General features: G+C 39.7%; 1 protein-coding gene across 1 annotated transcript; it reads right to left on the bottom strand.

Moving 5' to 3' along the window:
* Positions 1-1,519: 1,519 nt before the first annotated feature.
* On the bottom strand, positions 1,520-22,861 carry IER3IP1 (immediate early response 3 interacting protein 1). Its single transcript, XM_032152379.2, has 3 exons — positions 22,702-22,861; positions 3,911-4,012; positions 1,520-2,697 (listed from the first exon to the last, which is right to left on the bottom strand). The coding sequence occupies exons 1-3, from the start codon at positions 22,790-22,792 to the stop codon at positions 2,642-2,644; spliced, it is 249 nt and encodes an 82-aa protein (XP_032008270.1). The 5' UTR covers positions 22,793-22,861; the 3' UTR covers positions 1,520-2,641.
* Between the last annotated feature and the right edge of the window lie 2,877 nt (positions 22,862-25,738).

Here is a 25,738-nt window from a genome sequence, read left to right as displayed (position 1 = left end):
CCCAATAGTTATTTTTTTCTGGCACTCTTTCCCACCCTCCACCCTCAAATAGCCCCCAGTGTCTGTTGTCCCCCTCCTTATGTCCATGAGGTCTTATCATTTAGCTCCCACTTATAAGAACATGCGGTATTTGATTTTCTGTTCCTACATTAGTTTGTTAAGGATGATGGCTTCCAGCTCCATCCATGTTCCCACAGAAGATATTATATAATTCTTTTTTATGGCTAAAGCAAGGATTTTTATAAGATACTTTTTAGCTATATTTTTGAAAATTTAGGGTTTTATGGAAATGCCTTGGGAAGCTTGACGAGAGTGCAGTGGAGGCTGAATAGTGAGCCTTTGAATCCCAGCCCTACTTCAACTAAAAACAAATAAATGGACCTACTCTCATCTGTTTTAGATACTGGAATGTTACAGTTCTGTGTCGGAATTCCTTTGAAAATCTGGTTCTGCTGTTAACTATAAAAGTTTGAAAACCACTGTACTTGATTAGTGATGAATTTGGTTAGTATCTACAGACTAGAGCCAAGAACCTTTGCACAGTTCAGAGGCATGCAAACACAGGGCCAGAATACATAAGGACTATAAACATCATCGGTATTTGGAGTCCAGAATGATCACAAATTGTTAATTCTGATAATAGATAAAGGGGAGGATGTGGGCAGGCCAACAGGCACTTAAGTTATTGTCTACTAAAATAACACACTCTGTTTACTGAATCACAACTGCTCTGGAGAAACCAGGGCTGACCAGTGAAAGCTTACAGACCCCTCTTCAGCCACAAACTGGTATTATGAAGTGGCCTCCAGATATGACATATTTTGATGTTCAGTTCAGTGCTTCACTTCCCTCAGAACTACTTGGCTACAGAATACTTTGATCCTGGCCCTTCTGTGACTGCTCCCTGATGGAATATTTGGACAAAATCCCAACACTGAATTAAGATGAAGGTATGCTGTAATGTCTTATATGAAAAATAACATCAGATCAAGGTCTCTCTTTTCTTTTTAAAAAATTTTGTACTGCTCATACCATATGGGGAAATGGGCCTGCCCTCAAGTAACTGCTTCTTTTGAATCTTTTCAGTAGCTCAAACTTCAACTCAGCAATCAGTTCTTTGTAAGGCTAAAAGAACATGGCCCCTAAGTACCAAATTAGTCATTCACATGAGCCAAGTAATCAACTAAGAATCCTTGGTACATTCCTTGGACTAGCTGCAAGCCTACAGTCCAAAGATCATTCATCTCTAACTCAGGAAAGGCCAAAAGGTACTTAATACCTGCTCCATAGTTTTAGAGGTAACTTAAGTCATGAAATAAAAGGTGCTCATGAGTCTTCTGGATGTATGCCAGCAATTCAGTTAATTCACTGAAGAAAAAAGAATAGATGTAAATATTTACTTTCATTAACTCTATACTCGGCAATTTTACAGCAAAGAACATACAATAAGAGGTGTTCACACAAAATGGAGATTGATGCAGTTAACACTGACAGGTTTATACTAAGGTACAAAAACAAGTGCTTAGAAATTTAACTTTATTTACAAATGTTCTCCTATAAACAAAGACACCATTCTACACCTTTAAAATATTGTAACTGATAATTTCCATAAAAACGATTTACATAGTTTCAGCCTTTCTGCATATAACTGTATTATGAGATGGGCGAACAATCTCACAAGATGGTCTGAGACATAAAAACAAAAGACAACCTATCCAGCATGAATGTCCTATTGACAAACTCAATGAAGAATTAAGAATCACACTCCACAATGTGCTGCTCCATCAAGAAATAGAAATGTAATGATTTTTTGGAAGGTAAATGCTTCACAATAAACAGTCTTCTTGGGTAGTACAGTGTAATCGTGATTGTTTAGGACTGCTCTTGCAGGCTAATATTTAAGCTGTTGTTTTTTTTAAATCATCATTGTAAAAAGGGCAGACATAGATTTTTCCAACAATGAAAATCTGTAGACACTGGTCTGGTCTCATCATTCAGGCAAATTAATAAAATAACAAGTGCATGGAAAGAATGTTAAACAAAAACATAATCATCATGTGACTGACAGAATTCTCCCTGAAATCAGAGAATATTAATACTCAATAGTATGTATAAATTTGAATTTATAGCTGAGACAATAGACAAAATAATTAACCAAGGAGCTTAAAATAAAATTATTCAAATTATCTATCATTTTATGTGCAGTAATTACTTTTTAAAAATCCTTTTAATTTTATCTAGGGATAACCACTCACATCATGGCTAAGTTGCAAGGAACTTCACAACTTTGAAAAAGAATTTCATCCCTGAGAAGTGAGAGATAGAAAAATATCTAAAAAAAGAGAAGCAACAGTCTTGCACCCTTTTAACAATCTCACACAGCATGAACTACTATTAACACTGAGCAATCAGATATTCCAGTCCTGGAGAGTTACTGCCTTTCATGATGTGATCTTTTGTAATGAAACTACAAGTGCAACATTAAAAAAAAACAGATAAATAGAAACCCTGGTTTTATTTTCAGCTTTACATTTTTGACAAGTGCAAGGTCAGCCAGCTAAAATATAAATATTCCAATAATGACCGAAGTAATAACTTCTACTGGCATGTCTTCTTCTGAGTCTCCATTTCCTCCAGATATTCATCCAAATAATAAAAGTAACACAATTGCAATTGAGTTTACTATTATCAATGGCACTGTAAAGAGAAAAAAAAAGTTTGTTACTATAAAGAAAAATCAGAGAAAAAACTAGAAAATAATTATTAGCCTCCAGGAACAATAGAAATATCTAACAATATGTCATCATAATCATGTTGTAAATAGTTATAACAAAGAAACATTCTAAAATACATTGGATTATGAGATCCAAAACTTATTTTAAAGAGAGCTTGTATAACTGGGAGTAAGCATTGCACTGGAACAGCTAGATCAATGTGAAACATCTGTGGATAGTCCCGGTGCAACCCCAAGAATACGAGTGCAATGGAGCTCGGCAGAAGTAGACCCACAGGGTTGCCACTGACACTTGATATTAGAAATATAGTGCAAAGAAGATTCTGTAGTGTCATTTTACTATATTAAAAATGAACTTATTTAACATTGTATCCAAGGTTGTGATTAAAGGGAGAAGAGGTCCTAATTATAATGGTTTTAAATAAAAGATTTTTGAACTCTTTTTTTCTTGAATTGCTCAAAAATATTTTCCAATAGAATGACAGATATGAGATCTCCACTTTTCTTTTTTCTTGTCTGTTTTTTTTTTTTTTTTTTTTTTTTTTTTTTGAGACAGAGTTTTGCTCTGTCTCCCATGCTGGAGTGCAGTGGCTTGACACAATCCCAGCTCACTGCACCCTCCACCTCCCGGGTTCAAGCCATCCTCCTGCCTCAGCCTCCCAAATAGCTAGGATTACAGGTATGCACCACTGGCTAATTTTGTATTTTTAGCAGAGACGGGGTTTCACCCATGTTGGCCAGGCTGGTCTCAAACTCCTGACCTCCGGTGATCTGCCTGCCTTGGCCTCTCAAAGTGTTGGGATTACAGGAGTAAACCAACGCACCCAGCTTTCTCTTGAAAACCTCCCAATACTGTATATGATTTTACAACTTGGAAACAATGGTTTCCAAAAGGCAAGAATATAATTTTGTCTTTTAGCTCTGACAGGTAACACACAAACAGATTATATATATTATACTACGCATTCTATTTGTACCAACTGGCTTAGATAGAAGTAAGTAGCAAGCTAAGAAAAAAAAAAAAAAAAACCCCAGTAACTTTCAAGCAGCAAAGCCATGTTAAAGAGAAAAAAAATTCCCACTACAAATGGCATATGTGGTATTCACACTCAGAAGCTTTGCTACTTAAACCACAACATTAAAACTCAAGAGTGCTCTATTAGCTTTTCTTCTTACCTCTCATCACGGTTCTTACAGATCGAATAAGGTTCATTAGCTGTGATTTAATTCCCGGCTCTTCTCCGAATCCACCAATTCCCTGGTCTGTTCCCCAGCCAACTGTATAATATAAAGATTAGCTGTGTTAAAAGTTATTACACACTTGCCTTCCTCCCTCACTAGTCATCTTCTAAAAGATTAGTTTGAGACCTTGTTAAAGACAAAGTATAAAGTCATATGACTTTTAAGAAAAGTTAAAACAATAATGAGTTAAATATTTGTTTTTTTTAACTTTTGATAGCACCAACACTCTCATTTCACTTTATTTACACTTCGATTTTATAAAATAAACTACGATCTAAATTATTCCATGGCATTTAATTTAGTGAAGATGATCTTTGTAACTGTTTTTTTCTTTTTTTAAAATACCATACAAAATACTTCTCAAGTCACAACTGAAAACCAAAGCATACTGTCAAGCTATATAATTATTATAATTAGCTCAATTCAGAATTTATAAAATCCATCACAATCATTAGTATAAAAATGCTGTAGCTGAGAATCACTGTCTACATTACTTGGGGAAACTTTTAAAGTAAACCTGGTAAAGTGGGAGTCGATCATAATACCAAAATACACAAATCTTTTCAAACACCATAATACCAAATCTTGAAAATCCAAAAGATCAAAACCCTGAAGTCTAAAATCCCCAAAATGACAAGAAATATAAAAATCTCAAAAATGTAATTCTAGGAAGAATACTTTTTTAGATTCTTTTTAAAAAATTACAATAATATAGAGACAGGGTCTCACTTTGCTGCTTAGGCTAATCTCAAGTGATCCTCCACCTCAGCCTCCCAAAGTGCTTGGATTACAAGTACAAGCCACTGCATTCGGCCTAAGTATTTCTTTCTTTTTTTTTTTAATTGAGACAAGGTTTCACTCTGTCACCCTGCTGGAGTCACCCAGGCTGGAGTGCAGTGGTGTAATCATGGCTTACTGCAGCCTCAACCTCCCCAAGTTCAGGTGATCCTCCCACCTTAGCCTCCCGAGTAGCTGGGAGTATAGGCGCACGCCACCACACCCAGCTAATTTTTGTATTTTTAATACAGATGGGGTTTCGTCATGTTACCCAGGCTGGTCTTGAACTCCTGGGCTCAAGCGATCCACCCACTTTGGCCTCCCAGATAACAGGCATGAGTCACCACACCCAGCCCTCATTTACGTTTTTAAAAGGGGAGTTATCTTTTAAAGAATTTGGGGGCTGGGCATGGTGACTCACGCCTATAATTCCAGCACTTTGGGAGGCCAAGGCTGGTGGATCACTTGAGCCCAGGAGTTCGAGACCAGCCTGGGTAACATGGCGAAACCCTGTCTCTACTAAAAATACAAAAATTAGCCAGGTGTGATGGCATGTGCCTGTAGTCCCAGCTACTCAGGAGGCTGAGGTGAGAGGATCACCTGAACCTGGGGAAGGTTGAGGCTGCAGTGAGCCGTGATCATGCTACTGCACTCCAGCCTGGGCAACAGAGACCCTGTCTCAATTTAAAAATTTTTTTTTAAGAGGCAAATGTATCATTTGAGAAACAGAAAAACACAACAGAACACTTCAAAGGCCACTTTACACAAAAAAATAGGCAATGACAGCATATATATATTTTTGCAGCACTAAGGTATGCTAATGACAGTCACACAGGTATAACAGCCATGAGCAGGTGAGCCATATTCACAAAGAAAGAGGTCAAAAAGGAAATGTATAAATACATTATCACTATGGTTAGCAAGTGTGTTCACCTAGCTTTATCTAACTGTGGTCATCTGAAATACTGTGACAAACAACCCAAGTCTTTTGACAGATCAAAAACTACAGTAGGTCACCATTGCATATGCAATTGCCCAAAGAGCCGAGATAACAAGAAATTTTATTTTTCACTAATGCAGACAGATATAAACTTTCTTCATTTACTGAGGAAGTTTCAATGTTTTTACACACATGCACAATGCCTAAACACAAAGTCAACACTGTGGTAATGTACTTTTGCAGTCAAATTTGCAAAGAATGCATAAAACAAAATAGAACACTCAAAAGTCTCTAAACAGTTTATACCTCCAGTATTGCAAATGATGTAAAGATGAAATACATAGCATTGGGAATTGTAAAAAATCATGCTGACAATTGAAAATAGTGAAAACAACTGAAAAAGAAAAAGAAGAAAGCTGAAAAAAATCGACATGTGATAATGTGTTATTACAGGGAGAGATTACGGGCAATTGCATGGAGATATTCCTTAAGAGCTGGTTGGCTTTCTCCATCATTAACTATATTTTGATGTCCTGCATCACAATGAATAGCTGCTTTTTTTTTTTTCTTTTAGGATATGGCTCTCCTCAGACAAAATGTTCACATTCATTTTCTAGGTGGCACTTGCTCTTTTTGAAATTCTTCTATGGTTTGATATACATCAACATGAGCTTTCCCTATTAAAAGTTCCCATCCTCGGCCGGGCGCAGTGGCTCACACCTATAATCCCAGCACTTTGGGAGGCCAAGGCGGGCGGATCACCTGAGGTTGGGAGTTCGAGACCAGCCTGGCCAACATGGAGAAACCCCATCTCTACTAAAAATACAAAATTAGCTGGGCATGGTGGCGCATGACTGTAATCCCAGCTACTCAGGAGGCTGAGGCAGGAGAATTGCTTGAACCCGGGAGGTGGAGGTTGCGGTGAGTCAAGATAGCGCCATTGCACTCCAGCCTGGGTAACGAGGGCAAAACTCCATCTCAAAAAAAAAAAAAAAAAAAAAAGTTCCCATCCTCTGTGCCATGCTTCTATGTTGTTTTGGGTACCCAGAAATACATTCCACATCCACTTATATAGAGACCACAAATTTGGTGGAAACAACACTGGTGATCAAACAGCAATACTGCTGCATCAATGTCTTCTTACCCTACTATGCACATAATTATTTTTGAACCAGTCAGTAACTTCACTGGCTTCTTCAGGCAAATGCAGGTTCAATTTATTAAAAGTTCCTGGAATGCCATCAGCTGGAAGGAATGCTAATGCAGGCAGATGACACATTTTTAAACTGAAGTTTTCACCACTGCAGCATCTGGTAGCCAATCCACTCACCTGAATTTCCCACCAAATGCAAATAAAGACAAGAACATGGTAATAGTTCCGCCTAACATGATGCACCTAACATGATATAACTATCCTGTTTATACCCCAAAACACACTAATCCCTTCCCCAAAATTCAGCTTTCAAGATTTCAACATTCAGGATTTTAATCTTTTGGGGTTCAAAACATTAGGAATTATGGCATCCAGGACTTTTGGGATTATGATCCAAACCTGTAAAAGCTCGGTTAGGCTTCCAAAACATGCTCTAGCCTGCCAGGAGGACATATATTTTTTCCCCCTTTTCCTTGATCATTCCTCTTCATTTATTAATTTTCAGTTGAGGAATTTAGCCCCCTACCCCTCTTATTCTCTATAAGTGAGTCTTTTACATTCTTTTGTCATTCTCCTATGATACTACAAATCATTATTTCTTCACCCTTATGCACTGATTCCTTTTCTATTGTGTGACACATTCTTCTGAAGACTTACATGTCCTCATTTCTGCAATTTGTCCTTCTCTTGTCCTCATTTCAGGTCCACTTTTTCCTATCTCGTATGACTACAGGGCTTAATTAATTCCTGACACGCTAACCCTTAAACTTGAAGAGAACAGTTTTTTTTAAATATATATACCTGAAAGACTCAAATATCAGGAAATAAGATTTCACTTTTAATCAACTTTTATTTGGTTGGAATAAAATGCTAAATAATGGTTGTTTGCTTTTTTGTCACTGAGATATGTTGTGGTATAAAACTAATTTAAAATTCAAGTTTACAACAGGGCTGTTGTTGACCCCTACTCACTCTTCACAGAACCTAGCTCAGGTTCTGCTTATAGCCCTTCCAGTCCACAGGGGTTTCGTTCTTTTTTGAATTCCCATAGTACAACTACCATCACAGTTGTCACTATCGCAGCCTTTGCTATCTCTTGCAAGACTCTTTCAATAGATACCCCTGTAATCTTGATGTCTCAACCCTTTGAGTTTTCTCCCTTAAAGGGTTAGATCTTGCTACCTCGATTCCCATTGCCTACTGAATAAGGACCAAACTCCTTAAATTGACATTCTAGTTTTATATACTACCACACCCCTCCAAGTATTCCTATTCGCAGTCAGTTACTCCAGCAGTCCCCAACCTTTGTGGCACCAGGGACTGGTTTCATGGAAGACAATTTTTCCACAGACAGGGGTTGGGGGGTGGTGGTGGTTTCAGGATGATTCCAGCGCATTACATTTATTGTGTACCTTATTTCTATTACTATTACACTGTAATACATACTATAATAATTATACAACTCACCATAATGTAGAATCACTGAGAGCCCTAAGTTTGTTTTCCTGCAACTAGACGGCCCCAACTGGGGATGATGGGAGACAGTGATAGATCATCAGGCATTAGATTCTTACAAGGAGTATGCAACCTAGATCCCTCGCATGCACGATTCACAACAGGGTTCATGTTCCTATGAGAATCTAATGCCATCACTGACCTAACAAGAGGCAGAGCTCAGGCACTAATGTGAGCCATGGGGAGTGGCTATAAATACAGATGATACTTAGTTCACTCGCCTGCCACTCACCTCCTGCTGGGTGGCCCAGTTCCTAATAGGTCCGTGAGAGTAATTTAGGGGTCCCCAACCCCCAGGCCACGGACACCTATTAGGAAAATTACTCTGGAAATTGGCCAGCTGTCCAGGAAGAAAGACTTCCTCCCAATACTGACATTTGGGGGCCTCACCTCAATGAAATAGCCAATTTCTTCATTCACTTAATACTGAGACCCACCAGTAAACAAGCCCTGACTACACACATGGAACTTCCAAAGAGCTTCTCAGTCCCTTACAATTAAACAAATAGTCAAGAAAGAACAATTATTAATATGGAAAGACATATCAAACAGAAATGGAGACTCTAAGGAAGAGAAGATGCAAGAAGTAGAAAAATGCATTTTTTAAATGAACATCCTTAGATAAAAGCCATTGTAGCTATGAAACAAAAACAGAATACCATACGAACAGATCTCATCCAGGGATCAAGCAGCTCTTGCTACATTAGGATTAAAAGTTCAAAAACGGGTTGAAAGATGAAATTAAGAACACCTACCAAACACAATTAAAGAAAAAAGAAAATTGGAGTATAAATCTGTCAAAATAATCAGTTCCAAAAAGAGAGAAAAAAAAAATAAGAAGCAATTATTGAAGAAATATTAAGTGAAAATATCCCCAAACGAAGGACATGAGCCGTTTTAGCCAAAAGGGTCCAATCAGAAAACAGCCCAATGAATGAGAAAATTAAAAGGTATAACGTCTTCAAAACTCTGCAGAAAAATTAGTTTCAATCTAGAATGCTATATCTAAATCACAAATCAACTACAGAAGTTATTTTTTTTACCATTCAGCTATAAGCAATATTCATAGTGATAATAATGTAAATATGGAATGCTGATATAACCAATAATTGGTTGGAGAAGGGAGAGATGGAGAAGTATGTGTACAGTAATCCCCCCTTATCTATGGGGCATATACTCCAAGATCCCCAGGGGATGCCTGAAACCATAGATAGTACCAAACCCTATATATACTATATATATATTTCCTATATATACACACCTCTGGTAAAGTTTAATTTATAAATTAGGCATAGTAAGAGATTAACAATGGTAACTAATAATAAAATAGAGTAATTATAACAATATGCCAACATCACTGGTCTTACACTTTAGGGTCATTATTAAGTAAAATAAGGGTTACTTAAACATAAGCACTGCGATATTACAACATTTACTCTGGTAACCAAGACAACTGCTAAGTGACTAACAGCTAGCTGAGGCAGGCAGCATACATAGCATGGAGATACTAGACAAATGAGTAATTCATGTCCCAGGTGGAATGGAATAGGACGGTGCAAGACTTCATCATGCTACTCATAACAGCCCACAATTTAAAGTGTATAAATTACTTATTTCTGGAATTTCCCATTTCAGTATTTTCCGACTGTGGTTGACTGCATGTAACTGAAACTGTGGAAAGCGAAACTGTGAATAAGGGAGGACTAGTATACTTGTGCTCACTCAAGCCTGAGTGTGCTGCTGGTGGTATAATTGTGTGAAACCCTTCCATAGCATAAGTCAATAGTTTGCTTCTAAGGAATGGGGCTCAGGTCGAGGACGAATGAGGCAAATGGCTTCTTTCTTTATAAACTGATGAGCCTTTTGACTTTGAAAACCATATACATATTGCTTTGATAAAAGTAAAAACAAAATTTAAAAAGAAAGCCCTCTGCAATTAGGTCTTCCTCCCCACAACATGAATATCCTGAGGGCTAGGATGAGTTCTGTGGCGTCATGTTATTTAAAATTATGTTTTAAAACCACCTTTACATGGTACTGATAGTTTCATTTTCTTTACTTGTTTTAAAATGTATCATTGGTAAAATTATCAGTCCTTTCCATCCACAGCCACAATTTCGCATATGGTAAAAAGGATTTGTCTTAAGTACTATATGGATTATGCACTCAATTTTTATTGGAAACCGTACTTCCCAGCAATCTTTTTTTCTTTTAGATCTGTTCCAAAAAATTGCTTAAACATATTTTTTTACATGTGAGATGAGTGACTCCCAGAAAAAAAAAAAATTGTTCTTCAACAAAACAAGATAAAACTCTACAATACTGGAATTAACATAATTTAAGCATCACCACTGAAGTAATTTAAACATATAGTAAGTTCTCAGGTAATTGCAGCCCAGTCTCTATTCTTATGCCACCAGAATGAAAAAAAAAAAATGGATGGAGAATTTTTGGATGGAGAGAGTAAATCATTAGTCTAGATATTCTACATACAAATAAAAATGTGACAAGTAAAAGATCAGGGGCCAGGGTTTATCTTTTACTAGAACAAATAGTTTACCCTCCAACTGCTATATAGGGAGTCTCAGTTGTTTTTCTCAGGAACCTAGCCAAAGCTTTAAGGAGCATTGCTGTTTTTCCTTTTTTTTTTTTTTCTTTTTAAGAGAAAGATTTGGCCGGGTGTGGTGGTTCACACCTACAATTCCAGCACTTTGGGAAGTTGAGGTGGGAAGATTGCTTGAGCCCAGGAGTTCGAGACCAGCCTGACAAAAAGTTAAAAAGTTAGCCGGGTGGGGTGTTATGCTCCTGTAGTCCCAGCTACTCAGGAGGCTGAGGTAGGCGCACTGCTTGAGCCTGGAAGGCCAAGGCTGCAGTGAGCTGTGATCATGCTACTGCACTCCAGCCTGGGTGCCAGAGACCCCCTTTCCAAAAAAAAAAGAGAGAGATTTAATTCTCTGGCTTTCTTGTCACTTCCACAGCTAGAGGGCCTGGCAGAGAATAAATGATAAGACCAGTCAGCAGTACTTGCTGCCTTAATTTCAGAAATAAAGTTAAATAGAAAAAGTTACTGACTGCAACCACCAAACATGTTCTTCTGCTGTCCAGACTTCAAAAAGTCACATACAAAATGGCAATCCATCCAGGTTCAGCCAAAAACCCTCGGCACACATATTTTGAAGAAAAAGTACTAGTAACAGTTTTGAGAGCTCGCTGACCCTGAGCAGATCTCAGCCTCTCTGAGATCAATTTCCATATCTGTAAAAGAAAATGAAAGTGATTTTGTCAATGTTACCAAGTTTACATGTGATCAAGTGCTATCATAAACATGAAAGTGCCTAATAAACTACACAAAGAACTCTGCTAATGTAAGTTTTTAAAAAGTACCTTTATCAAAAAGATCAATGGTGGCCAGGTATGATGGCTCATGCCTGTAATCTCAGCACTTCGGAAGGCCAAGGCGGGCAGATCACTTGAGGCCAGAAGTTCAAGACCAGCCTGGCCAACATGGCAAAAAACCCACCTCTACTAAAACTACTAAAATTATCTGGGCATGGTAGCGTGTGCCTGTAATCTCAGCTACATGGGAGGCTGAGGTATGAGAATCGCTTGAACCCAGGAGATGGAGGTTGCAGTAAGCTGAGATAGTGCCACTGCACTCCAGCCTAGGTGACAGAACAAGACTGTCTCGAAAAAAAAAAAAAAAGATACATGCAGAAGTAAATTATCTGGTATACTACTTTTTCTTAGTTCTACATTATTTCCATTTAATCCCTGATAAAATTCAACAAAAGCTTTTTAAAATTCAACAATAGCTCACTATTTTAAAATCTAAAATAATGTATTGGTCTGGAGCCATCATTTATTAATAAACCCTAAATCAAGTAATAGCGTGTGGTATGTTAACTGCTATGGCCTGAAGCCTGGCCGTCTGCAAGCCAGAAAGAGGGCCCTCACCAGAACCAAGCCATTCCAGTACCCTGATCCTGGACTTCCAGGCTCCAGAACAGTGAGAAAATTGTTTAAGCTACCCAGTCTATAGTATTTTGTTATGGCAGCCTGAGCTGACTAATACACTGATTTATGTGAGGGATGTTTCTATTGTGGTATTCATAACATATACCTAGTACTGGATATGATAAATACTTGTCAAACTGGTACTGGATAAAGCAAACAAAAACTCTAGTAAGGACAATTTTCTGCAGGTATCAAAATCCACTTCACTATGTGGCATTTTTTTTTTCTTATACTAAAAGGAAATTAACATCATTGTGGAAAACTGGAAGAAACAACATATTCCCTGTATCACTGTCAAAATATTGGCTAAATTATTTATAAGAATACACATATCCCTCACATCAGGAATTGCAAGAATATGATAATGATAAAGTTATTTAATTATTTAGAAAACATTCGTTGATTGGCAGAACTGTAAAGATAAGAGGATCCTTCTCAGTCTACTGGAGGAAATAGAAAAGAAACTACAGTGATGCTATGACCCATGGAGATGGGTCACAGACGGTTTGTGGGAAAGGGCAATGCCAGAGGTAGGTCTTAACTGACAGGCTGAGGAGTTAACCACTTAAAGGGGTTAAGTCAAGGTCACTAATGAGTAAAGGCTCAGCAGTGGTAAAAATGGTACACAGGACAAATGATGGGGAAGGATAAAAAAGGAGGAGGAGGAAGGGGTACCTTATGGTGGGCTTGTAAATCGCATGAGACTGTTGAAGTTTATATTGAAGGCTACAGATACTGAAGAACTGAGGAATTTCAAACCACTGAAGAACATGCTCAGCTTCACCTGAGAGAAGCGCAACTGGAGGCAGGATGACCAGTAAGGAGTTTGCTACAAAAATCTATGCTTGCTTATCTAAAAACCCAAATTAAAAACAAATAAAATAAAAAAACCTAGGCAACAAGAAAGCACCTATATAAACAATATTTAGTAAGTATTTAAAATATTTTAAACTTCTATTTTAAAACATATTTAGATATTTTTAAACAACCTTATCCACTTAGACGAGCCAATGTAGTGTGTTCCCTTAGTTTGGGGACCACATTCAAAACACATTCTCAGGCAAAATATTTCTAAGCTACCTCCGTAGAGAAGACCAAATGTGAAAGACAAAGTTCTAGAGGGCAAAGTATTAATATTTCTGGGCCATTCTAATAGTTTGCAGCAGTTTTTTTTTTTTTTTTTTTGAGACGGAGTTTCACTTTGTCACCCAGGCTGGAGTGCAGTGGCACAGTGTCGGCTCACTGCAACCTCTGCCTCCTGGGCTCAAGCCATTCTCTTGCCTCAGCCTTTCAAGTAGCTGGGATTACAGGCAGAGTGTCACCACGCCCGGCTAATTTTTGTACTTTAGGAGAGACAGGGTTTCACCATGTTGGCCAGGCTGGTCTCAAACTCCTGACCTCAGATGATCTGCCCACCTCAGCCTCTTAAAGTGCTGGGATTACAGGCATAAGCCAATGCACCCGGCCCCCTGTACCAGGAGTTTTTAATGTAAGGGCACAAATCTCAATCACCTGCAGAAATTTTGGAAAATACACACTACTGAACTTCACTTTAAAAATCTGAATATAGATCTAGAGTAGGGTTTGGGCATTATATTTTTTAAATGCTCTTTTAATAATTCTGAAACATACTTTCAAGTGAGAATTACTGGTTTATTGGAACAATGGCTTTAAATATACAAAATTGAGACCATTCTACAAAATCTGAGATGCTACAGACATCATACAAATCTATGCTTTCCTAAACTAGCTGTGGAGACGGAATGGAATTACAGTATATTTTATATTAACCCCAATCAATGTGAAGTTAACTGTCACTTATTATTCTCCAATTAGCTCATATAGTTTATTTAAATAAATTACATTCCTTGAAGGCAAGAACCAAGTATTTCTCTTATAAACCCAAAATGTCTGAAACAATGTTAGACACATTGCAGGTGATCTAAAACATATCCAAGTTGGGCGTGGTGACTCAAACCTGTAATCCCAGCACTTTGGGAGGCCGACGCGGGTGGATCACCTGAGGTCAGGAGTTCAAGACCAGCCTGGCCAACGTGGTGAAACACAGTCTCTACTAAAAATACAAAAATGAGCCAGGCGTGGTAGCAGTAGCACCTGTAGTCCCAGCTACTCAGGAGGCTGAGGCAGAAGAATCACTTGAACCTGGGAGGCAGAGGTTGCAGTGAGCCGGGATCGTGCCACTGCACTCCAGCCTGGGCGACAGGGCAAGACTCCATCTCAAAAAAAAAAAAAAAGAAAAAAAAAAATTTTAGCCAGGTGGCGGTGGGTGCCTGTAATCCCAGCTATTCGGCAGGCTGAGGCAGAATTGCTTGAACCTGGGAGGCAGAGGATGCAGTAAGCAGAGATCATGCCATTGCACTCCAGCCTGGGCCACAGAGCGAGACTCCATCCCAAAAAAAAAGACAAAAAAAAAATCCCTTAAGTTTCACCTAAGGGTAGGATAATCAAAGACTTGTTATTAAACATAACTAACAATATGAAATGAACATTATTCAGCCTGTAGCATTAGTGAGTATTAAAAGCTCATTAGATTTCAAAACCATGAAGGAAGATAGCACTATAGATTAGTTATGTCTATTTTTAAACTTTAGGTAAAGGAATTATCTAATATATATTCTTTTGTGCCTGTCTTTTGCTCAAATTGTGTCACAGTCATCCATATTGCTTTGTAGGACCACAGTTCATTCTTTTTCATTGTTATGCAGCATTCCATTATATGAATACAATTTAGTCATTCTACCATTTCTAGTTTTCATTATGATTATGCTGCTATGAATATTCTCATACATGTCTTTTGGTGCACATATTTATGAGCATTTGTGTAAGAGTGAAACTGTAGGATCATAGAAGATGTGTATGATGAGCTTTAGTTACTTCTGCCAAAAAGTTTTTCAAAGTGGTTGTGCCAATTTATACTTCCATCAGCAGAGTATAAAAGTTCACACTGTTCTATAATCTTATTAAAACTTCCTATTTTCAGGTAAGAATGTGCAATTCAAAAAACAAAGACCCCCCAGCTTTCTGGATACCTTACAATTCATACATATAATTCAATGGTTTGAAGTACATTCAGAGTTGTGCAACTATCACCACATTCAATTTTAGAGTATTTTTACCACCCCAAAAGAAACCCTGTACACATTGGCAACCACTTCCCACCCCCTCAGGCCCTCCAGCGCCAATCAACCACTAATCTACTTTCTGTCTATATAAAATTGCCTAACATAAAGAGTATCACATGCTATGTGGTCTTTCTTATAAACAGTATCATATGATATGTGGTCTTTTACGACTAGCTTCTTTCACTTAATATAATGATTTCAAGGTTCATCCATATTGTAGCGTATAATAATACTTAATTACTTTTTTTTGCCAAATAGTATTCTACAGTATGGATATCTACAGTTTAGTCATCAGCTGATGGACATCTGGGTTGTTTCCATTTTTTGGCTTTTATGAATAATGCTATTTTGAACATTCCATGTTTGTTTTCAATACTCTTGGTATACCTAGGAGTAGAATCACTGTGTCATATAGTAACCATGTTTAACATTTTGAGGAACAGCCAGACTGTTTTCCGAAGTGGCTGAACCATTTTACATTCTCTTTAACAATATATGGCAATTCCAATTTCTTCACCATCTCACCTATACTTGTTATTATTTAGTGTTTTACCTTTTTTATTTATTATATTTATTTTATTTATTAACTTTTTTATTATAGCCATCCTGATTGGTGTGAAGTGGTATCTCATTATAGTTTCGGTTTGCACTTCTCTAATGATTAATAATGTTGACCATCTATTCATGTGCTTATTGATCATTTGCTTATGTTCTTTGGGAAAAATTCTATGCAGTTCCTTTGTAAATGTTTTAATTGGGTTATTTATCTTTTATTATTTAGTTCAAATAGTTCTTTATATATTACGGATAGAAATCACTCATTAGATACATGAGTTGTAAATATTTTATCACAGTCTGTGGTTGTCTTTTAAAGCATGAACTTTTTAAAATTTTGATGAAATCCAATTTATCTATTTTTTCTTTGGCACTTGTACTTCTGGTATTATATCTGAGATGGTTTTACCCAACCGAAAGTCACATAGCTTTTTGTCTGTATGTTCTTCTAAGAGTTGTATAGCTTTTTATCTTACAGTTTGTAAGTCTATGATTATGAGTTAATTTTTGAAGATGGTGTGAGGTAGGAGTCCAATTTTACTTTTTTTAATATGGCTATTCAGTTGTTATAGCACAATTTGTTGAAAAGGCTATTTGGCACCCTTATTGAAAATCAACTGATATAAATGTAAGGATTTTTTAATGGACTTTAAATTCTATTTCATTGATCTATGTCTACCCTTATGCCAGCATCATCCTGTTTTGATTATTGGACCTTTGCACTAAGTTTTAAAATTGGAAAGCACAACTCCTCCAATTTTGTTCTCTTTCAAGATTGTCTTGACTATTCTGGATTCCTTGCATTTTCTCTAGGATCAGCTCATCAGTTTCTTCAAAAAAGCTAACTGGGATTTTGATAGACACCACATTAAACCTATAAATCAATATTAAGTACTATCATCTTAATAATATAAAGTATTCTGATCTGTGAATATGGGAAGTCTTGATCTTTAAAAAGATCTTTAATTTTCTTTCTTTCAACAATGCCTTATAGTTCTCATAGCATGAAACTATACTTGTACTTCTGTTAAATTTATTCCTAAGTATTTCATCCTTCTTAATATTGTAAATAAAATTATTTCCTTTATTTCATTTACAATTGTTCATTGTGCACAGAAAAACAAATGATTTTTATACAGTGTTCCTAAATCCTGCAATCTTATTAAACTCATTCATTTGTCCTAATAGCCTTGTAGTGGACTCTTTAGGATTTTCTATATATACAAAATTATGTCATCTATAAACACAGTTTTATTTTTTCAATCTCATCATCTGGATGTCTTTTCTTTTTTCTTGTCTAACTGCCCTGGTTAGAATCCCCATTATGATGTTAAATAAAAATGGCAAGAGAGGACATCCTTGTCTTATTCCACATCAGCAAAAGAATTTAGTGTTCCAGCATTAAGTATGATGTTAACTAGGGAATTTTCATACATGCTCCTTATCAGATTAAGAAAGTTCCCTCCTATTGAGTTGGTTGAGTTTTTTTTTTTTTTTTTATCATGAAAGGGTACTGGATTTTTGTCAAATGCCTTTCTGCATTTTTTGTGACGACTGTGTGATTTTTATTAATATCATTGATTACATAACTGATTTTCAAATGTTAAACCAACCCTGTACTCCCAAGATAAATCAAATCCCACTTGTTCATGGTATATAATCCCTTTTACAGGTTGCTAGATTTAGTCTGCCAGTATTTCATTGAGAATTTTTGCAGCCATATTCAAAAGAGATATCAGTCTATAGTCTCTTTTCTTGTGACGTCTCTGTCCGGTTTTCATATTAGGTTAATACTGACATCATGGCATGAATTGAAAAGTGTCCTATCCCCTCCATCTTTTGGAAGAGTTTGTGAGAAATTGGTATTAAGTCTTCTTTAAATGTTTGGTAGAAAGCAATGCTGAAGGCTTGACTTCGTGAGAAGCTTTTAAATTATTAATTATCTCTCTTTGTATGTTATAGGTCTATTCGGATTTCCCATTACTTGAGTCTAGTCAGTCTAGCTAAAGACTTGTCAATTTTGTCAAGGAATCAGCTTTCAGTTTTGTTAATTCTAGTATTTTTCTACTATATATTTCATTGACTTTCACTGTAATCTTTATTATTTCCTTCCTATTGCTTTTTTTTTGTGGGGGCTGCGAGAGCAGGTTGTGGCTCAAATGACAGAGACTCTTACTGTTCTGAGATTTAGCATATTGACATTTCTCTTTTTTGGTCTTTTTTTTTTTTTTTTTTTGAGACAGGGTCTCACTGTGTCGCCCAGGCTGTAGTGTGGTGGTGGGATCTCAGCTCACTCCAACCTCCGCTTCCTGGGTTCAAGCGATTCTCTTGCCTCAGCCTCCCCAGTAGCTGGGATTACAGGCACGTGCCACCACACCCAGCTAATTTTTTGTATTTTTAGTAGAGACGAGGTTTCTCCACGTTGGCCAGGCTGGTCTCGAACTCCTGACCTCAAGTGATCTGCTCACCTTGGCCTCCCAAAGTGCTGGGATTACAGGTGTGAGCCACTGTGCTGGGCCTTCTGTTTTGGTCTTTCTTAGAAAACATTTTGTGTATATGCCTCACTAATCATCCCCTCCTCCACTCTCTTTATAGTGCTGACTTGTTGAAGAGACAGGGCTAGTTTTCATTGTCACTGCTGAGATACCTCAAGCTCTAAAAACAAAACCACCACCATAAAACACATCCCCATATCCCTTCAAGCTACCTTTTCTTCTTTTCCTCCAACTTAAAGACAACATTGGATAATCTTACTGTCTCCATTTTATAACTTTCTACTCACTTCCCAACCCATTCCAATCTGGATTTTACCTACTGCTGTAATTGCTCTTGTAAAATCACCAATGACCTCCATTACCCTGAATCAGGACTCTTTTCAGTCCTTAACTTACAGTAGTCCTCCCCCTTAATCTTGGAGATACATTTCAAGATTCCACAGTAGATGCCTGAAACAGAAGATAGTACCCAACCCTATATGTAGTATGTTTTTTTCAATCTGATAACCAAGTGACTAATAGGTGAGTAGCATATACAATGTGCATATGCTGGACAAAGGGAAGATTATGTCCTCATGATACAGGATTCATCAGGCAACTCAGAACAGCTTGCAATTTAAAACGTGAATTGCTTATTTCTGCAATTTTCCAATTAGTACTTTCAGATGGCAGGCAACTACAACTGAAACTGCGGAAAGCCAAACCACAGATGAGGGGGGACTACTGTACTAAGCTACTCAGTAATATCCCACTGTTGTATCTCTTCAAACACTCCCTGACTCTGGTGAAATCCCACTGTCTAGGTTTTTCCATCTCTCTGTTTTGCTCACTTGTCAAGTTCTCCTGTCAGTTCTTCCATCTCTACCTAAACAATAAATACTAGAGGAGATTCTAGGGCTGTCTGGGGAACCGATTCTTTTTGTACTCTACTCTTTTCTTTCATAATTTCATCTTCTCACATGACTTCATTTATTATCTATGCTTGACAAAGTCAAATTTCAATCTCCACCCTAATTCGTGCTGCTGTTCTATGGACTTAAATGCAACTGGCTATTTTACATCTCCACTCGCATATCTCATAGAAATCTCAAACTGAGCATGACTAAAATTTATTTCATTATATCTTCACCTCCTTACCTAGCACCATCACCCCAAATTTTCCTCCAATACTGTCTAACTCAGTAAAGGTACTACCCTTCACTCAGTGGCTTAACCCAGAGGGCCAAGAGATCTTTGACTTCATCCACTCTTATTCCCAAAGTCCAACAGTAAATTCTGCCTTTTCTACCTTTTTTTTTTTTTTTGCCTTTGAGACATAGTCTTGCTCTGTCACCCAGGTTGGAGCGCAGTGGCGCGATCTCAGCTCAATGCAATCTCTGCTTCCCAGGCAAGTGACTCTCCTGCCTAAGCCTCAAGAGTAGCTGGGATTACAGGCGCCCGCCACCGCACCCTGCTAATTTCTGTATTTTCAGTAGAGACAGGGTTTCACCATGCTGTCCAGAGTAGTCTCAAACTCATGACCTCAAGTGATCTGCCCACCTTGGCCTCCTAAAGTGCTAGGCATGAGCCACCATGCCCAGCCTCTACTTCTAAAATATCTTTTGATCCACATAAGATTCCTAGGGCTGCCATAACAAAGCAGCACAAACTGGGTGGCTTAACAAATTTTCTCATAATTTTGGAGGCTAAAAGTCTGAAATCAAGGCGTAAGCAGGGTTGGTTCCTTCTGGGGGCTCTGAGGGATAATCTCATCCATGCCTCTCTCTTAACATCCAGTAGTTGCTAGAAATCCTTGGTATACCTTGTCTTATATATGCATTACTCCAATCTCAGCCTCAGTTGTCACATGGTCTTCTGTGTGTGCATCTGTGTGTCTCCAAATCTCTCTTTTCTTATAAGGGCACCAGTCATTAGATCTAGAGCCCTCAATCTAACCCAGTATGATCTCATCTTAACTTGATTATAACTGCAAAGACCCTGTTTCCAAACAAGGTCACCTTCATAGGTATCAAGGGTTGGGACTTCAACACATCTTTTTGAGGGACACAATTCAACCCCCAACTTGACCCCTTCTACTTTTCTGGATAGCAGTGAACAGATGAACTCTGGAAGATGACATTTGAATTCTAGCTCCACCACTTTCTACTTTCTACCTGTGTGTTCTTAGAAAAGCCACCTACTCTCTTTGTGATTCTAGTTTTCCACTGGAAAACAGAAACTCCCTCATAGAGTTGCCCTGAAGGCTACACCAGTTAATATATGTAAGGCACTTGATACAGATCCTGTACATAAGTGCTACGTAAGTACTAGCTATTATTATTGTTGTTATACCCACTTGTATCTACTTGCCCTATTTAGAATGGTTCTTCCTTTGGAGGCCGAGGTGGGCGGATCATGAGGTCAAGAGTTCGAGACCAGCCTGACCAACATGGTGAAACCCCATCTCTACTAAAAATACAAAAATTAGCCAGGCGTGGTGGCGCATGTCTGTAATCCCAGCCACTCAGGAGGCTTAGGCAGGAGAATCGCTTGAACCTGGGAGGCGGAGGATGCAGTGAGCCGAGATCGTGCCACTGCACTCCAGCCCGGGGGACAGGGCGAGACTCCATCTCAAAAAAAAAGAATGGGTCTTCCCACATCCACTGCTTTCCCTTCCAATCTTTCCTCCGTATTGTAGCCTGAAGGATCTTGCAAATAACACAAATCTGGTCATGTCGCTGTCTTAAGACCGTCTTCTCACCTGCCTCAGTTTTCACACCAGGTCTACACTGCTTAAAGCTCTCCTCACCCTTCCAACTCCTCCCAACCCTTCACCTTCACCGAGTTAATGTTTACTCATGTATCAGATTTCGGGTTAGACACACTTCCTCCAAGAAGCTTTCGCAGATACACAAGTTAGTATCTGCCCGTACTTCTTACATAATACTCTCTATACTTGTTATTGTCATTTGTTTAGTTTTTGTTTAGATTAACTTCCATCAGAAGGGCAGAGTAGCTGCTGTAACTTCAGTTACTATAAACGGGCCTGGCACATACTTTGCACTCAATAAATATCTTCTGAAGTAAATGAAATGAATCAATCTTGCTCCTGGGTTTACGTTTCAGTGATTCAAACGGGCATACTTGGTACACAACGTGAGGTCCTGGAAGGTATAACTTGTGTTTTCATTTTTGAATTTCTAAATTCTAGCAGAGTTTTTGGCACACTGTATGCACCCAATAAGGTATCTCAATGAACTTTTCTTGGAACGTGAGTGTCTGAATGTCCTGATAACTCCAACACGTTCCCTTCCTATAATTCGTAAAGCCCAGGAACACTTAACTGCCTTCCAATAGTTAGTGAACTACTGATGCTCCAAAATGAGTCACGCCTCCTTCCCCTCCACACCCAACTCGTTTTGTTTTGTTTTGTTTTGTTTAGACGGAGTCTCACTCTATTGCCCAGGCTGGAGTGCAATGGCGCGATCTCGGCTCACTGCAACCTCTGTCTCCCAGGTTTAAGTGATTCTCCTGCCTCAGCCTCCCGCCCGGCTAATTTTTGTATTTCCACCACCACGTCCGGCTAATCTTTGTATTTTTAGTAGAGACGGGGTTTTACCATGTTGGCCAGGCTGGTCCAAAACTCCTGACATCATGATCCGCCGGCCTCGGCCTCCCAAAGTGCTGGGATTACAGGCGTGAGCCACCGCGCCCGGCCCCACACCCCCAACTCTTAGCCCCAAACTCAGATCCCGGGTTTTCGACTATTAAAAGTAGTCACAGGACCGCGACACTGCACTTCAGCCTGGGCGACAGAGCGAGACTCCCCCTCAAAAAAAAAAAAAAAAAAAGTAGTCACAGAAAACTGCAATTAAATTACTGACCTAAAGTAATCGCAAGCAGAGGCGTCCCTGACTGACCTCTGTATCCCTCCACCCCAACCCCCTGGGCCCTGCACAGCGGGTGTCTGTTTAATATTCTCCCGGCTGTTTAGCCCAAACCTGATGAGAGGAAAGGCTCGGCTTCCACTCCGAGCCGGGCCTTCCGCTGTTCTTCTGTCCCGGCCCTCGGTGTCCCCTCATGCGGCCCCATTAGGTTCCGCGCCCCCGGGGATTTCGCCGCCGCCCCAGCCCGCGCCCCGCGGTCCCACTCACTGTTCTTGAGGAATCGCTCCTCGTGCAGCACTGCGATGGCGTTGACGCAGAGCAGGGCTGCCTGCAGCAGTGAGTACACGGTAAAGGCCATGGCCGTCCGGAGCCGCCCCGAAGTCCAAGCGATTTCTCTCCCGCGGCCGCAAGGGACGTGGCGCCTCCACGGCCGGCGCCTTCCTACGGAAGCCGATAGGGCCCAAGACGAACTCTCCGGGAAGCCCCGCCTCCATCTGGCTAAGAACCGCCCCTCGCTGAAGACTGCAAGTCCTGCCGCTTGTCTAGACCGGTGATGTGCAATCAATGCTCTCGTGTGGCCAGTGCTGCAGGTGCAAAATACACACCGGATTTCACACGCTTGGAACTGGAACAAGGATGAAGAATATCCCAATAATTTTTTTTTTTTTGAGATGGAGTCTGGCCCTGTCGCCCAAACTGGAGTGCAGTGGCACGATCTCGGCTCACTGCGAGCTCTGCTTCCCTGGTTCACGCCATTCTCCTGCCTCAGCCTCCCGAGTAGCTGAGACTACAGTCGCCCGCCACCACGCCCGGCTAATTTTTTGTTTTTTTAGTAAAGGCGGGGTTTCACCGTGTTAGCCAGGATGGTCTCGATCTCCTGACCTCGTGATCCACCAGCCTTGGCCTCCCAATAATTTTTAAATTTTGATAACATGTTGAAATGAAAATATTTTGAGGCTGGGCGCAGTGGCTCACGCCTGTAATTCCAGCACTTTGGGAAACCAAGGCGGGCAAATCACCTAAGGTCAAGAGTTCGAGACCAGTCTGGCCAACATGGTGAAACCCTGTCTACTGAAAATACAAAAATTAGCCGGATGTGGTGGTGGGCTCCTGTAATCCCAGCTACTCAGGAGGCTGAGAGAAGAGAATCACTTGAACCCGGGAGGCAGAGACTGCAGTGAGCCAAGATCCAGCCTGGGTGACAGAGCAAGAGGAAGGAAGGAAGGAAGGAAGGAAGGGAGGGAGGTAGGTTTCTTGTTTATTTTTAATTATTTTATTTAATGTGGTTATGAAGATACTGTAAATGACATGTGAGGCTTGCATTACATTTCTATTGCTCAGTACTGCACTTGATGCTCCCAGGAGATACAGGAGATACTAATATTCCCATTTCAGATTTCAGAATACTAAAACAAAATAACTGCTTTAAAATTATTCAATGAGAAACATCCCCTCCTTGACCAAACTCCAACCAAGATCCTCTGAGCCTCTTCTTTTTTTTTCAGGAACAGGGTCTTGCTCTGTTGCCCCGGCTGGAGTGCAGTGGCACCATCATAGCTCAATGCAGCCTTCAACTCCTGGCTCGAGCAGTTCCTCCTGCCTTAGCCTCCTGCTTAGCTGTATGTGATGGTTAAGAATGAGTGTCAACTTGTTTGGATTGAAGGATGCAAAGTATTGATCCTGGGTGTGTCCGTGAGGGTGTTGCCAAAGGAGATTAACATTTGAGTCAGTGGGCTGGGAAAGGCAGCTCCACTCTTAACCCAAGTGGGCACCATCTAATCAGCTGCTGGAGTGGCCAGGATATAAAGCAGGCAAAAAACCATGAAAAGGGTATGCCGAGACCAGCTCGGTCGGGGAGACCCTAACCCAGCGGCGCTAGAGGAATTAAAGACACACAGAAATACAGAGGTGTGAAGTGGGAAATCAGGGGTCTTACAGCTTTCAAAGCTGAGATCCCCAAACAAAGATTTACCCACGTATTTATTAACAGCAAACCAGTCATTAGCATTGTTTCTATAGATGTTAAATTAACTAAAAGTATCCCTTATGGGAAATGAAGGGATGGGCTGAATTAATTGCAGCAGAGACACGCCCTTAAGACACAGATCTCTCAGGCTTTTGTTTGTGGCTTAAGAATGCCTTTAAGCAGTTTTCCAACCTAGGCGGGCCAGGTGTTCCTTGCCCTCATTCCCATAAACCCACAACTTTCCGCTTTGGGCGTTAGGGCCATTATGGACATGTTATAGTGCTGCAAAGATTTTGTTTATGGCCAGTTCTGGGGCCAGTTTATGGCCAGACTGTTGGGGGCTTGCTCCCAACAAGGGTAGACTGGCTTAGCCTGCCAGCCTACATCTTTTTCCCATGCTGGATGCTTCCTACCCTTGAACATTGGAGTTCAAGTTCTTCAGCTTTGGGACTCAGACTGGCTTCCTCAGCTTGCAGACGGCTTATTGTGGGACCTTGTGATCGTGTGAGTTAATAGTACCCAATAAACTCCCCCTTTGTATATATATCTCCTATTAGTTCTGTCCCTCTAGAGAATACTGACTAATACACTCTATTACAGGAATGGGTCATCCCGCCAGGCTGAGCCCTCTTCTTGACCACACCTCAATATTGGCCACTTAAAAACTACAGATTCTCAGCCTGGGGAACATGGCAAGACCCTGTCTCTAACAAAAATACAAAAAAAAAAAAAAATGCCTGGGCTTAGTGGTGTACACCTGTGGTCCCAGCTACTAGGGAGGCTGAGGTGGGAGGATCACTTGCACCCAGGGGACGGAGGTTGCAGTGAGCTGAGATTGAGCCATTGCACTCCGGCTTGGGTGACAGAACAAGACCCTGTCTAAAAAACAAAACAGGCTGGGTGCAGTGGCTCACACCTGTAATCCCAGCACTTTGGGAGGCCGAGGCGGGTGGATCATGAGGTCAGGAGATCGAGACCATCCTGGCTAACACGGTGAAACCCCGTCTCTATTTTAGAAAAATACAAAAAAATTAGCCGGGCATGGTGGCGGGCGCCTATATTCCCAGCTACTCGGGAGGCTGAGGCCGGAGAATGGCGTGAACCTGGGAGTCGGAGCTTGCAGTGAGCCAAGATCACGCCACTGCACTCCAGCCTGGGTGACAGAGTGAGATTCCGTCTCAAAAAAAAAACTACAGATTCTCCACACAAATGATACGCATATTGTGTATCTCCTTTACCCAACACTAAAATACTTGAATACTAACATAGTTTCTTTTTTTAATTGTATTTATTTATTTTAAGACGAAGTCTTGCTTTGTCACCAGGCTGGAGTGCAGT

The sequence above is a fragment of the Hylobates moloch genome, unplaced genomic scaffold (genome assembly GCF_009828535.3).
Source record: "Hylobates moloch isolate HMO894 unplaced genomic scaffold, HMol_V3 SCAFFOLD_5, whole genome shotgun sequence".
In the NCBI taxonomy this organism is placed as follows: domain Eukaryota; kingdom Metazoa; phylum Chordata; class Mammalia; order Primates; family Hylobatidae; genus Hylobates; species Hylobates moloch.
Note: the sequence above shows the minus strand (reverse complement) of the source record. Positions and strands in the feature narration are given on the sequence as shown.

Bases quoted from the DNA above. Each gene is read 5' to 3' on its own strand.
- IER3IP1 (XM_032152379.2), bottom strand. From the start codon at position 22,792: ATGGCCTTTACCGTGTACTCACTGCTGCAGGCAGCCCTGCTCTGCGTC. The intron at 4,013-22,701 runs GTGAGTGGGACC...TATATTATACAG, and splicing joins GGAGCGATTCCTCAAGAACA to TTGGCTGGGGAACAGACCAG. The intron at 2,698-3,910 runs GTAAGAAGAAAA...TTCTCTTTACAG, and splicing joins TGTAAGAACCGTGATGAGAG to TGCCATTGATAATAGTAAAC.